A 16,243-nucleotide genomic window follows, 5' to 3' on the forward strand; every position below is an offset into this window, starting at 1 on the left:
TCCTTGATAGATCATTATCATTCCAAGCAGGCAAATGGAATAAATGGTTAACCAACTTTATTTCAAATGCACCCGCCTATCAAACCTTCAGGAAATCAATTAAAACCTATCTCTTTGATAAATTTCTCCGACTCCTTTCCTGTCTTGTTGTATCTTTGAAATGCTTCCGGATAAATCCTGACTACTCTTGGCATGCTAATGTAATTTGAAAGTCTTTTTTTGTAACATTGCTGTCTGTAGACAGTCTCTTCCTCTGTAAACCGCTCTGAACTGCTTGTGCTATTGCGGTATCTATAATAATAAAACCCTAGAGCGCGCATGCGCTGTTGAAACTTCGTGATTCCTGGCACCATGAGGTGTGCTTCTGTGCCAGTCCTCACAGCGCCTACGCAAGCTGGAGGCGCGTGCGGTGGCTGGAGAGCGTGACTGTGCAGCTCTGTCAATGGCGCCTGGCGACAACCGCCTTAGAGTCGAGCCCCTTGGTACCGCGCCTGGTCGCTGGCTGAGGTGGCGGCGTGGGGCACTGCCCGAGCTGCTGGACGCTTCACGTGTTCCTCGGTACAGGGGCGGGAGCGTGGAGATCGGGTCCGGGGAAGAGGAAGGTTGGTTGTTGTGCGCTGAAAGGGTAAGGGAGCCGGCCAGAAACAAACATACTATTGCACAGAGAAGTGGGGTGGGGGGAGGGAAATGCTGCTGCACAGGGAAATGGAGGGGGAGGGAAATGCTGCGGCTACACAGGGAAGGGTGGGAGGGAAATGCTGCTGCTGCACAGGGTAGTGGGGTGGGTAGAGGGGAGGGAAATGCTGCTGTTGCTGCACAGGGAAATGGAGGGGGAGGGAATGTAGGAATGCTGCTGCACAGGGAAGGGTGGGAGGGAAATGCTCCTGCTGCACAGGGAAGTTGGGGTGGGGGAGAGGGAAAGGGGGCCAGGGAACAAACTTGCTTTGCTTTAGGGGGGGGAGACAGAAGGGGGCCACGGAGAAAGACAGACAGACAAAGGGGGCCAGGGAGAGAGACAGACAGACAAAGGGGGCCAGGGAGAGCCACAGACAGAACGAATGACAGACAGACAGACAGCGTCCAAGGAGAGAGAGACAAAGAAAACAAAACAGACAGACAGACATCTGCTCTAGCACCCGTTAATGTAACGGGCTTAAAGACTAGTACAAAAATAAAGTTATTATTAAAGAAGCAATGAAACCAAAACAAAAACAAAAAAACGAAACTGCAGAACAATTGTACAAGATGCAGGCAATGTTTATTTAAATAAACAATTTGTTGCACACAAAATAAACCACCTTAAATGAATAACGGGAGCCGACACGGTCCGTGTTTCGATCAACACGTCTTCATCAGGGGTCCCAGGAATGGTGGTAAAAGAGATAAATTCCAAGCAAACAAAACTGTGGAGAGTCAATGTTCTCGGACCTTCAGTTGTAATTTATTTAAAATTTAAAGAACAATAAAAGCACAATATCGATACTATCCACATTTATCATGAATGGACCCGACACGGGCCATGTTTCAGCTGAACGGACCTTCCTCAGGGATCCAAGATCTTATGAAAAAATCTTTTATAAATGTGGAGAGGGATGAGGGGCTCTGATAACCCAAATGCACTGCCTTTTTGCGTTTTACAAGCGAACTTCAGCATTTGGTTTAGGTCTTATTTTTGAGTTAACAGGGTAATAAATTTCCAGCACATACAGCCAAGTCGCACAGTTCTGCCTTATCCAGTCTATATGTTCCATTTTTGCTTCTATCCATTTTGTACGGTTTTAACATGTATTGTGTTGATGTATGTCATAACATGTACTACTTTTGAATATTTTTACTGTAATTGTCCACTTTAAATGCGCAAGATCCTTCACGGCATTCTTCTTTCCCTCTTCCCACTATCTTGGAATTCCTCGAATTCTAACAGCACCAGATCCACCCAAAAATTCAAACTATCCTTCCCCTCATTAAAAGGCATATCCCATCCAGGAAAACTAGGGACATCCCTCTCCTTCAGAATTATAGAGCTCTGGAATAACCTTTCTACCCCACTTCGGAATCTGGGCGCCCTCCAAATTTTCCGAACACATCTAAAAACTTGGCTATTCTCAAAAATGTAATATTTACTCCCCTTTATCATACTAAGCCCCTCTAAACTTTCTCTATACTGTCCTGTATCCCTCTTTGGAGTCCCTTCTCCGTACCATTCCCTGTAAACCGTGCCCAGCTTCACGAGTGTAGAGATGACGCGGTATACAAACTTAAGATTTAGTTTAGTTTAGTCTAATGCCTATGTATAGTACAACTATTACTAATCTTTTCTATAGTGCTATTAGATGTAAGCAGCGCTGTATACACTATCAGGCAAATTTTATAAAATGCATCTTGATTGCAGGCAGCGGTAGGTGTCTTACTGCTGTCTAGCCAGCCAATCGGGATGCACGTTTTCTAAAACAAAACAAAACCCCAAAATCCTGAGGCAGGCCACCTACACCGTAGGCATCTGTTGCAGGTGCAGGGAGACATGTCGGGACACTTAAGCTTGCCCGAGGCTGGGCATGGTTTTGCCCGGAAGTGGCCTTGGGCGAGCTTAGCGTTTCCCTACATTTCAAACAGATGTGGCCGCTGAGCTGATCACGGCAAGGATATCTCCCTGCCACGATCAGCTGAGGCATGAAGGGCAGCAGGTGTGATGCCCACTTCATCCTGCCGCCACCCCCAATCTCCCCCCACGACTATCCGTGGCAGGAGAGATGCCCAATCCCTCCTGCCAGAACCCCTGAAACAATTCCCCCCAACTGTGATAGGGAGGAGGGATGCCCACTCCCTCCTGCCAGAAGGCCCCCCCAAACCCTTACGCCCCAATCAGTTAGCGTACCTTAATAAAAGGACCCCCTAAGTATCTTAATAAAAAATTCGGGCTCATGACTTAGCCTATGTTTTAGATTTCGGCCCCTTATGTGACTGAGTTTGACACCCCTGCTCTAGGGGCTTACTTGTTTTGCCTCACCCTGTATATATACACATAAAATTTGGAAAGCGCATGACTGATTTAATCTTTACTTTAAAAAGCTGAAAGCACTTGCACTTTTATGCTTTGGTCACTGCAGTCTCTTTTGGCCCATTAACAAACAGCCTCTATAAAAGTTTATGGAACCTACATATTACCACTATCTATCATTTCTGAAGTACATAACCATGTACAGATCCTGCTCCCAGAACCTATGGGGAATGGGTGTATAACACAGAAATGGTTCAAATGGTAAAAGCTGCCTAAAAAAGAGTTTAGACTAGATTTGAATATGGTCAGAGAGGTAGGATGGAGCACCAGTTCAAGGCGAAAAACAGAGTCTGGAACTGATGATGGAGGAAAAAGGGCACAGCAAAAATATGCCCTACTCTCATTATCACTGTCAAAATTTAATGCTATCTGTGGCGTAAGCCCAAACTCCTTCTGCTGCTTCAGCCGGAGTTATTTTTAATTTTAAAGCTGCCGCAGCGGCTCCTCTCACAATCCCCGCCTGCGTCGGAAGCCTTCTCCGATGCAGGTGCGGCTTGTGAGAGGAGCTGTGGCTTTGAACTTAAAAATAACTTCGGCCAGGGAGTGTAAGGGAGCCGGCTAGACCGCGGGCCGCAGAACATTATCTGGGGGCCGCGAGTTTGGGGCCGTTGTCTAGTTAGATGGAGTGAGGTCAGGAGGGGGGAGTCGCGTCCGTGCGTCCCTGCTTAAAGTGCCTTGCATGCGCAGAAGAAGCCACTGTAGAGTACTTCTACTGCGCATGCGGGGCCACGGACCTACAGATCACGGAGGTAGGAGTGTGCATGCGCACTTAGGGTATTATTATTAGTGATTCTTCTCTGAATGACCTGAATTGTCTTCTCTATAGCAAGTTTAATATGGTCCACAGAATTCATTTTTACAGTCCATGGACAATTCTTTATTTTGCTTATCTTTGATCTGAAGGATTACCTTTGAAAGCTAATCTAATCATGCTCTGGTCAGTCCCACACCCCCCCCCCCCAAAAAAAAAAAAAAAAAAGGTGGCACTTGGATTCTTTTTGCTTTATTTCTACATATTTTCTAGTTTAAAAATCCTCAGATGCAAACACAGGAAGGCTAACAACCTTGTGAGAAATCTCTCATCTTCCCCCTCTGGCACTCATTAGTGCCAAATGCAAGAGGGAGGGTTCACAAAAGCAGGGTGCCAAGAAAGTGGCTGAAGCCCAGGACTCATGGGTGTAGGGAGGGGCAAAAGTTTTGCATTACAAAACAGAGCATTTTGGACAACAGTTATGAATGTTTTGTGCCAATTTCTTTATTAATATCTTTCAACAAGTTACAAATACCACTAGAAAAATACTGGCATCCGAGGTGCTGGAGAGAGTCCATATTTCCACATTCTTTCACAAATGCATCTAATTTGGAAGAGTAATTACTGCAATCATCCTTATTTGTGGTAGAGACAAGAGTCTGTCTGAATTCAAGACGGCATGGGATCGGTACGTGGGATCTCGTAGAGAGAGGAAGAGATAATGGTTACTGCGAATGGGCAGACTAGATGGGCCATTTGGCCTTTATCTGCCATCATGTTTTCATGATGTTTCTGTCACAACCCCTTCAAGTTTTTGAAAAAGGCCAAACTGAAAATAAGAGGTAGTTTTATATATTTTAAAATATGAAAGGAGGGATATTTGTTCTATGGGGTCATGTGATGCTAAGTTAAGCAGCAAGTATCAGTTAAGTGCAGCTTCCACGCTAAACGGTGAGATTAGATGCAGCACTACGGAGTCCGCTGACAAAGCTACTGGAGAAACGGGTCCCGTCAGGACAAAGGAAGATAAGTGCCTGCTTTTCGTGCTTCATGCATTGAAATGGTTTAGCTTGTTACTGCAATTAAGCCTGCGATACAATATTTAAATTGATTTTGAATGTTGAGTTTTTTGGGGGAGGTTTTGGTTTGTTTGTGTTTTTTGCTGAAGAAAACCCCCCCATCCCCGAGTGGTATCAGCAGTTTAGGTTTCATAGACGTACAAAATAGGACATCTGAGGTTTTTCCCTCCTTTTTCTGAAGAAATACTTGTTTACGTATTTAGATTCCGCCATTTTTCAGGTATTGTTGGTGGTATCTCTTCTATTTATTGTTAAATGTATTTTATTGAGCTCAACAATTAGAAAAACAGAAGTACAACGAAAGACAGAATAAGCTCACATTATAATCGTCAAAAAAACAACCCCCAACCTCAACCCCAAATCCCCTGAAAAGGCATCATTGCCAGGTGCCCCAGGAACAAGTAAATAGGATATAATCCAACAGAGAAGACAAGCTGATGAGAAAGGCAAATACCAACCAATCCCTGCCCCCAATACCCACCCTCCAACCACCCCCCCCCACCCCCGGTCCTCCTTCAAGTCTACCCCAAGATACCAAACAAGAGTGAGATACATAAAATCCCAAAGAAAGCAACAGGTGTAAGCAGCAGACTCAAGTAACAGAGCAATCGGTCAACAGTTCAATAAGCGACTGTGAGCCCTTGGGGTCAAAGTGTTCCAAAAAGGCTCCCAGGTCCTTTGGAATGTACGCCCAAGTAGGGAAGAAAAGTCTTGTACGTCTCTGCGTTCCCATTGGAACAGGGTGATCAGTCAACATCGCCAAAGAGAATAATCAGGACTCTCCACCTCCATCCATTTAAGCAGGATGCACTGTAAGGCACCGGAGGAAAGCTGCAGTTCCCGGTCGACGAGGAGAAAAGTGAAGAGGAACTCCAAATAAAAGTAAAGGGGAACGTTGGATGCGTATCTGCCAGATCCGTTCCACAAAAATAAAAATGGCTTCCCCAAAAGCCTGGATGGCAGGACAATCTCTTATGTTTATACCGGTGTGTCTCAAACTTTTTTTTCGCTCCGGCACACTAAGTAGTCCTTTTACTAAGGTGCGGTAGCCGTTTTAGCGTGCGCTAAATGTTAACGTGCGCCAACGCATCCATAGGATTTAATGGACACATTTGCATGCGTTAGCATTTAGCGCATGCTTATTTTTAGCACGCACTAAGACGGCTAGCGCCACTTAGTAAAAGGACCTCTAAATGGAGCAAATGTTTTTCACGGCACTTTATAATTGAAATTATAAAATTGCAAAACCAACAAAAAATTAAATTTGAGAGTTCTTTAAGCTACTACGTATGGGTCATTGTAACAATGGTGAATCTACAGTAGATAGAATAGAATTGTTAATCAATGCGATGGATGTGCTTGTTTTTGAGTGCAAATTAACTTAAAATGCAGCTCAATAGTTGACAAACACGCATTTCATCATCCACCATCTGCAGTATTCTCCTTTTTCGATTTAATTTCTGTCAGAGATTACATATAGAGTATGACGGCAGAAAAGGGCCAACGGCCCAACAAGTCTGCCCACTCAAAGAACCCTCCCCATAAGCATTTCCCCGGAGCGAACCCACATGTTTATCCCATCGTCTCTTGAAGTCGAGCATGTTGCTGGCTTTGACTACCTGACGTGGAAGACCATTCCAACGATCAACCACCCTTTCGGTGAAGAAGTACTTCCTGATGTCGCCATGAAATCTCCCACCCTTGAGTTTGAGTGGATGCCCTCTTGTTGCCGTGGGACCTGTAAGGAAAAAGATATCTTCTTCCACCTCAGCACGGCCTGTAAGATATTTGAACGTCAGAGCTGAAAATCCAAGTTTGCAACGATAAGAAGATCCAAAAATTAACAAAGCCTTGATTGCTTTTTTTTGCTCAGGTTAGGATAACAACTGCATAAAATCTAAACCTAAAATGACTTGCCGTTAGTTTTCAAGGACCAATCACGTCAGAGAATGATGCTAGTCTGGGCAGTTGTAACCTTACGCACACAGACGCTCATAACATTGACAGACTCTTGCGTACACGACGTACATGTCATCTATTCAAGTGTATACGTATGAAGTGAATATTTAAAAATAAAGTAAAATTCTGGAATCTCTTTGGAACACACCACTGTGCTGAGGCACACAGTTTGAGAAACACTGGTTTATACAGTCGATTTGACCAATGCACCCACACTGCAAACTTGGATATCTCAAATGATTATTCTTATGAAAATGGAAAGATTTATTAACTGCCTTTATGAAGAGGTCACCCAAGGCAGTGTACAGCATGCACAATGCAACATAAAACCTACAAAAGTAAAATGATCAAACATAAATACAACGAACGAGATAAACTCAAAATCAGCAAATCGAAACTTCATAATAGGACTACCTTGAAATAGTTTCAAAAATATACTTATTAACTGCACTGAAATTCAAATAAGAGATATAATACAGCATCAGCATCATACTTATGAAACATTTACTAAACACATATCAAAACTTTCAAACAACAGATATAAGAACATAAGAATTGCCATAGTGGGTCAGACCGAAGGTCCATCAAGCCCGGCATCCTGTTTCCAACAGTGGCCAACCCAGGTCCCAAGTACCAGGCAGAAACCCAAAGAACAGCAACATTCTAGAGCTGAGATTGTGATGTCATAATGTCTCATTCCATCAATGCCTAAGAGCCAACCTCATCAATGATGTCACAATGGCTTGATTATCCTATACTTGGCTCACATTAGAACATAAGAGCTGCCATCAAGCCCAATATCCTGTTTCCAACAGTGGCCAACCCAGGTTCCAAGTATCTAGCTAGATCCCAAGTAGAAAACCAGATTTTATGCTGCCTATCCTAGGAATAAGCAGTGGATTTCCCCCAAGCCATCTCAATAATGTCCTATGGACTTCTCTTTTAGGAAATTATCCAAACCTTTTTTTAATCCCCGCTAAGCTAACTGATGACACTAATTCTTTTCTATAATGCAGCTTATCATATAGCCAAGGAGACAAGATAGGTGGTACGAGTCACAGAGTCTGTCAGGATAAATGGATGGGAGGCTAAACTCAAGGCAAGGTGTTTATAGTGTTAAACAAGATATAAGGAACAACAGGGACATTATAAGAAGTTTCTGAGGATTTGGGAGCCATTGACAAAATTTTACAAAGAGTGATGGTTGATTTTGCCCTTTGATCCTGCATGTCCTGGGTGGGTGGGTTGGAAAATATTTTTAATTCTTTCATTTGAGTGCAATTTTTAAATGTAATTATGGGAGGGTGATATATCTATTTGTCATAGAATACAATTTTGGTTGAATCCAAGTGCTTTTATAGTGTAATAGGATTATATAATTTGTTGCACTTATTTATGGCTTCAAAATGAATAAAGCTATAAAAAAAAAAGATACAAGGAACTGATTTACTAGTCCTTTTATTAAGGTACGGTAGCTGACTTAGCGCACGTTAAATTCTAACGTCTGCCAATGCGTTCATAGGATATAATGGACGCGTTGGCACGTATTAGCGAGCGCTAATTTTTAGCGTGCCTTAGTAAAAGGACTCCTTAGTTACAGTGTATGTAAAAGCAAGCTAATCCTGGTACAGAATGAGTGTATAGTCACAAATTACAAACTATATTATTTAAGCAAGGAATTACAGTAGCACCTTGGATTACGAGTATAATCCGTTCCAGGAGCATGCTCGTAATCCAAAATGCTCGTTTATCAAAGCGAGTTTCCCCATAGGAAATAATGGAAACTCGCTTTGATGCGTTTCCCCCCCCAAGAACCGGCATTGCTCCCCTCGAAGGCCCCCCCTGTGATCAGGCACCCCCCCTGCAATCCAGCACCCCCCCTGCCTCGAACCGGCACCCCCCCGCCATGATCCGACTCCCCCCCACCACGATTGGGCACCCCCCGACACGATCCGAACCCCCCTCCCCGACACAATTGGGCCCCCCCCCGACACGATCCGACATCCCCCCCCGACACAAATGGGCACACCCCCTTAGCCGCTTCTTACCCTCATCTGGGCACTCTAGAAGGTCGGACTCCTCGTCTGCTGGGCCTTGAGCATCTGAGCATGCTCAAGGCCTGCGAGTTCACGTTCTGAATGTGAACGTGAACTCGCAGGCCTTGAGCATGCTCAGATGCTCAAGGCCCAGCAGACGAGGAGTCCGACCTTCTAGAGTGCCCAAATGAGGGTAAGAAGCGGCGGCGGGGTGGTGCCCAATCGTGTCGGGGGGTGGGGGTCGGATCGTGGCGGGGGTTGCCGGTTCGAGGCAGGGGGGGTGCCAGATTGCGGGGGGGGGGGGGGGTGCTTGTAAATCGAGCCATGCTCGGTTTCCGAGGCACCGATTTTGCAAATGTTTTGCTCGTCTTGCAAAACACTCGCAAACCGGTGCACTCGTAAACCGAGGTACCACTGTACGTATATTTCAGCGGCGATGGTAAAACTTTTGGTTCACCTTAACCCCAGTGGCCCATAGCCACACACTTAATGCTTGATTTTTGGTTTTGTTAGTTACAATTGAGATGCAGCAGGAGGGGAGAGAAGGACAACGGCGGGATGGGGTTTCCGTTTATTTTTTCCGAGTACTTAAATTGTACTGTTCGATTCTGATTTTCACATTTTAGTTGTATTCGCAGAGATACCCGATTGTTATGGAGCATGTTCATTGTAAACTGAATAAAGATGATTTAAACCTAAAACTTCTGGAAATGCTGTACACTTCTCCCTCCGTATTCGCTGTGATAGGGGATTAACAGAACCGCAAATACTGAAAAACCGCAAATAGTCTTATTGGGTCAGACCCATGGTCCATCAAGCCCAGTATCCTATCTTCAAGGTGGCCAATGCAGGTCACAAGTATCTGGCAAAAATCCAAATAGTAGCAACATTCCATGCTACAGATTCAGGGAAAGCAGTGGCTTCCCCCATGTCTGTATCAATAGCAGACTATAGACTTTTCCTCCAGGAACTTGCCCCAAACTTTTTTTTTAAACCAGATACATTAACCGCTCTATTTTCTGACTGAAAATTTTTTTCCTCCTATTGGTTTTAAAAGTATTTCCTGTAACTTCATTGAGTGTTCCCTGCTGTGGAAATGAATAAAGAGCTTCCCTTTCTGAACTTAACAGCTCAGATAGAACTGGTTCACTGTCAAAAAGATCATTATAGCTTATCTCACCTTATAAACACTTTTTCTATATATCATCAGTTTAAACCTGCTGTGACTTGGCCCTTTAATATTTCAATTATTGGAAAATAAAAATAAACCTTATTGCTTATTCAAACCTAAGGGTCAACACAGTTTCTTTAATTTCCTATCCAGACAAGCCTGCCCAAGAAAACTTGAATATTTTTGTATTCTAAATACAAGCCAGTGTATCGTGTCACCTTCTATGTGCAAATACCATCAAGTATAGCTTATTTACCTTGCAGATTCGAGCCACTCTTGCCACCTGTGTCTTGTCCAGAAAGGACGAGGTCTCCTCTCCTGTTCTCTCCATGAAGAAATAGTAGATTTTATCGTCGTCACCCACAGTGCTGTTCACGCTCTCCTGGACCAATGCAGAGGTCACGAAGTCAGCATCTGCATGGCAATCATGAATTATCAGTAGGAATACTGAGACACTGTTCTACTGAGGTGGTCTCACAATGAACTACAAACTTGATGTGGTCATCAGAAGCCCTATGCTAGACAAATTTTGTGCATGAGCTAACTGTGCGCAAAGCCTCACACACATTAGTGCACAGCAAATTTAAATCCAGTGTTATAATAAGGCTATTGCCTTTCCAGCACACACACACAGAGAAAACCAAAAGCCTCAACACGATGCAGGGGCTTTAATACAAGGTCTATGTCACAAAAGGCTACCTTTGAACTCCTGCCTATGAATTCTATGCCACCTGGGGTGGGAGGATATTTTTAATCTGAATAGGGTAAGGTTATTGGGATAGTCTATGTTTCTATGTTTTATTGAATAATCATGGGGGGGGGGAAAGGTGAGAGAAAATGGTTGGTTATGCATATTTGTAAGTTGAAGGTGCTTTTATTAACTTATTATACGATATACATTTGTGTATTACACTTTTGAAGGTTAGAAAATCAATAAAGAATTAAAAACACAAAAGAATTCTATGCAGGCTTTCCTATACCCGGACTTGGTCTATGATTATGGACAAAGTGGACTCTTGACTTAAGTTTACTGCTTGGGGGTGGGGGGGGGGTTGGGAGGGATCGCTTTATAGGGACGACTTCCTGAAGGAACAACAGGAAGTTGTCTTATGATGTGTTTTTGTTCATGTGAATTGGGGTGTGGGGTGCAGTTTGAGAAAGGGTATCTGGTTTATTGTTATTCAGTTCGGAGATGCATTTTGTATATTTTAGGACGGCAGACATTTTTATGGCATTGTGTTTTATATTGCATTTCTGTTTGAGCTGATATCCAATTTTGCTGTTTTGTATTTCTTTTATAATCTTCAATAAAACATTTAAAATTTAAAAAAAAAAAGAATTCTATGCAGGCAGAAAAAACAACGAAGGTGACTCAATGGTATTCGATCTCATTTATTGGATAGAAAGACTCGACACGATCGTGTTTCGGCCCTTACGGGCCTGCCTCAGGAGTCTCAACTTATGTCGAGATGTGACGCATTTTGCAGGCAGCATGAGGAGGACATTCCTGGATGCCAGTTTTTCTTTAGCCATCGGCATACATTTAGGGCTCCTTCTACAAAGTCGCATTAGTGGTTTAATGTGCGTAATAATGCACGCTAATTTGCCAGCCGCTACCTCTTGAGCAGGCGGTAATTTTTCGTCTAGCGCAGGGGTTAGCACGCGCTAAAAAGGTGATTGCGATAAAGCCAACACAGCTTCGTAAAAGGAGCCCTTAATGTGATACAGAAATAAGTCGTGAAGACTGAACATTCTCACTAAATTCATCTCGACATATGTTCAGACTCCTGAGGCAGGCCCGTAAGGGCCAAAACACAATCGTGTCGAGTCTTTCTATCCAATAAATGAGATCGAATATCATTGAGTCACCTTCGTCATTTTTTTCTGCTTTCATGATCTGTGAAGGTAGCATCTCCTGTGTTTTCTGCTATAAGAATTCTTTACCTCTTTCTTCCCTTTACTGTGAGCATAACGATCCACAACTTATGTGAGAGGTATTGCTGGTTCACATGGGTTTGCACACAAAAAAATTGTATCAGCACCCAAGTTGCATGTGCATACATCTGCACCTAAGCTTGTGTGCACATACCCAGAGGCAGCTGCTGCCAGGGTACAGCCATGGGTGGGCCTGTTCACTTTCAGTTCAGACCCACCCAGCAGTGGTGCACCCTTGGTGTAGCTGGTGGGGAAGCCTCATTGTCTGAAGATATCTGCAGTTCACTAATTCCCCAAAGTCAACGGCAGTGTTCTTGGGCCACCAAAGCTGGTGCCCCCATGCATGCTCAGCATGCTTGGGGTGCCAGCACTGACAGCTGGAGGGGCAGTATGAACTGTCACAGATGTCCAAGGGGAGCTATGGCAGGCTTCAGATATCTTCAATGAGACTTGAGGATCTCCACCAGTATTTCAATTTCACCTTGAATAGGATGGTGGAGAGAAAATGCATCATGCCCACCCATCCTACCTGTTAGTGCACCTAAAATTTGATGTCTGGCTACACCACTGGCTGCTGCTAGTGCAGACGAGTGTGCGCTCATGTTCTCCCAGGTTAGCACATGCCTTTTATGCAGGACAAATTTGCATATTTGGTTATTGCATTGAAGAGCAAAACTTTGGCATTACTCTTACATTAGGAAGCTGTGTGCTAAATTAGAATATGTTTCTAACATAAGGTTTCTGCACTGTTCTACCCACTCCCCTCCAAATCACTCCACTTCATTTACAAAGCACCAACACTCAAATTTCTGGCTAAATTTACTCCCTTCAATATATTTCCACCTTCCCCTCCTTCATCTCAATGTCTTTTTTTAATGTCAATTTGTTAGTTCTTTGGGATGTGTTCATAAAACCCCACATCCATCCCCTGACAGAACTGATCCTCACCAATACTTTCAGGAATCTTCAGGCCATTGACCCGTGCACTTTCTCCACTAACTGTCTACCCCTTCCTCTCAAACACTAATCTAATTTAATCCTTGGATTTGTATACCGCGTCATCTTCTGATTTAGAAGCCCGACTCGGTTTACACAAAATAAGGTTGAAGCAATAGAAGACAGAAATCAAATTAACTAACCCCAACGCGACTTCCACACTTGAGTACAACTAAATTCACAATAAGAATGGTTTATTCAAGAATGTAGAAAGTTGAAATTAAAGAGTTTCTGAAGATTTTGAAGGGACGAAAATGTTCTAATCTCGACAGGAAGTTTGTTCCAAATGGATGCAAATAAGCATACAAAAGATCGAGAAATGTAACCTGTAGCTTTTGACCTTCTATGTAAGTCTGTCAATGAGGCAGTCTCTTCCTATAATACTATTTTCTCCTCTACTATTGATATTCTCACTCCTCCCATATCACATTCTGTAAGGTGTACCAAACTCCAGCTCTGGCTGACCTCTAAGATCCACTACCATCTGCGAAACGTCACCGATTGAAATCCTGCACTTATGCAGACTTCATGCACTTCAAATTCCTGCTGACCTCTTTCCAATCTGCTCTTTCACTTGTGAAACAAGACTACTACATCCACTTGACTGATTCTCATGGATCCAACCCTCACCGTCTTATTTGCCACGCTCAACTCTCTACTCAAAGTGTCCTCACCCCCCGACTCCTCTTTCGCTTTCTCCCCAGACTATAGCTGAGTACTTCCATGACTAGGTTTACAAGATTAGCCTTGAGTTCTTGACCGAATCGCCTCTACCTCTCCCTCCTCCAGTCCACTCTGCTGACCCTCCATTGACCTGACACCTTTTCATCCTTCTCTGAAATTACTGAAGAGGAAACTACACATTTTCTTTCCTCCTCCACACTTACTACCTTTTCCTCTGATCCCAACCCCACCTGTCTACTGATCAATCTCTCTCCTACTGACATCCCCTCTATCTGCCGGATCCTCAACCTATCACTCTCTCCAACTGTGCCCAATGCCTTCAAACATGCCATAGTAGGATTGTCCAGAAAAACCTAAAGTTGGAAAAAACTATACAAATTCAAGTATTTCCCATTAATTTGATTGTACTTGATCAGAAAATAATTACAAAAAAAAATGTTTAAGCCCATCCTGATGTCCCTCAAAGCCACTGATTACATAAAGCTCAGTTTTTCTTTAAATAATCCTATTTTTGCTTAATGGAGCAAATTTCTTTTCACACTCAGCAATGATACATTTTATGTCATCTGTTTTATTGAAAAAGAACAATAAATCAGTACAGAAATAAGACTAGAGTCTCTAATCTAATATGCTTATTGTAACAAGTAGGGTTAGATTCATTGGAACCCCACTAATATAGTGTTACAATCACAAAAGAATAGGAAAACATTTTCCTGTCATCAAATCATAATAAAAAGACATTTTACATGCAAAAAATCTAGAAGTATTTTATTAAATGAATCTTGAATATCTGCACTTTATTGTGGAAAATAACAGAAATCTAACATACTTCACTAATAGCTAAACATGTACACTTTGGTGTAGTCATCTACTAACAGCGTTCCAAACACTCAAGCATTCAATGTCTTCTTGAGAAAGTCAAGATAAAGCCTGAGATGCTGTTCAACTTTAGGTAATAAACTTCTAGAATTAGAGACTGAAATAAGGAATGCTGACCTAGACGTGGCGGCGATATCCGAAACTTGGCTAACGGACTCTCATGGGTGGGATATGGCTATACCGGGTTACAACTTACTTCGTCGGGACAGAGAGGGCAAGTTAGGTGGGGGGGGTGGTAGCATTATATATTAAAGAGGACATCAAAACCACCAGGATTACAGATGTCAAATACACAGGGGAATCCCTCTGGGTAAACCTGGCAAGAGGCAGAGAAAAGTGCCTGTATCTTGGTGTGGTATACAGACCCCCTAGACAACTGGATGACATGGACACAGACTTAATTGAAGACATTGAGAATATCACTCTAAGGGGAGACACTGTACTACTTGGGGACTTCAATATGCCTGATACAGACTGGAGCACACTTTCAGCGACAACCAGCGCTAGTAGGAGGCTATTAAACTCCATAAAGGGAGCCTGTCTCAAACAAATGGTGATGGAGCCCACTAGGGCCCAGGCGATCCTCGACCTGGCACTCACCAACGGGGAAAGCGTCTCAGAGGTCTCAGTAGGAGATATGCTAGCCTCCAGTGACCACAACATAGTATGGTTCAACCTTAGGAAAGGCTTCCCTAGATCAAACACGAAAACAAAGGTACTCCATTTCCGCGGCACAGACTTCGCACGCATGGGAGATTTCGTCCATCGGACGCTGCAGGACCAAGTGGAGACCGATGATGTAGAAGCTAAGTGGTTAACACTGAAATCAACCATACATGAAGCAATTAGCCGCGTCATAAAATCAGTAAATAAACGACAAAGAAACAATAAACCCCAATGGTTCACCGCAGAGATCTCGCACCTTGTTAAGGAGAAGAAAAAAGCATTTCTTTCCTACAAGCGTACGGAAACAAGAGAAGCCATCATGGAATATAGGACCAGATCTACAGCGGTCAAAACAGCAATTAGGGAGGCCAAACTTCGTGTGGAAGAAACTCTAGCAAAGAACATTAAGAAGGGGGACAAATCCTTCTTCAGGTATATTAGTGATAGGAAAAAGAACACAGACGGGATAGTACGCCTTAGCAAACCGGATGGGAATTACGTGGAAGCAGATTCAGATAAAGCTGAACTACTGAACGAATACTTCTGCTCTGTCTTCACTTGCGAGGCACCAGGACACGGTCCTCAGTTAGAAGCTAAGTCAAGTGCGGATGACCCGTTTCAGAATTTTGAGTTCACACCAGGTGAAGTTTACAGCAAACTGTCAAGACTAAAGGTAAATAAAGCCATGGGACCAGACAATCTGCACCCAAGAGTGCTCAAAGAGTTGTGCGATGTCCTGGCGATACCGCTAGCCGCACTCTTCAATCTCTCCCTAAGCACGGGGAGAGTACCCTTGGACTGGAAAACAGCCAACGTCATTCCTCTGCACAAAAAGGGTTGCAGGGCAGAGGCTGCGAATTACAGACCGGTGAGTCTCACATCAATAGTGTGTAAACTCATGGAAACTTTAATTAAACGCAAATTAGACACGATCCTGTCTGAGGGAAATCTACGGGATCCCAATCAACATGGATTCACGGGGGGTAGGTCCTGCCAATCTAATCTCATCAGCTTCTTTGACTGGGTGAC

General features: G+C 43.5%; 1 protein-coding gene across 1 annotated transcript in view; it reads right to left on the bottom strand.

The window, feature by feature from the left end:
- SEMA4G (semaphorin 4G) overlaps positions 1 to 16,243 on the bottom strand; it is a 330,270-nt gene that overhangs the window by 60,613 nt on the left and 253,414 nt on the right. The window contains exon 8 of the mRNA XM_033943303.1: positions 10,311 to 10,468. Coding sequence (XP_033799194.1) covers positions 10,311 to 10,468 — 158 coding nt within the window. The remainder of the gene's footprint in view (positions 1 to 10,310; positions 10,469 to 16,243) is intronic.

Source organism: Geotrypetes seraphini, chromosome 4, assembly GCF_902459505.1.
Source record: "Geotrypetes seraphini chromosome 4, aGeoSer1.1, whole genome shotgun sequence".
NCBI classification, from domain to species: Eukaryota; Metazoa; Chordata; class Amphibia; order Gymnophiona; family Dermophiidae; genus Geotrypetes; species Geotrypetes seraphini.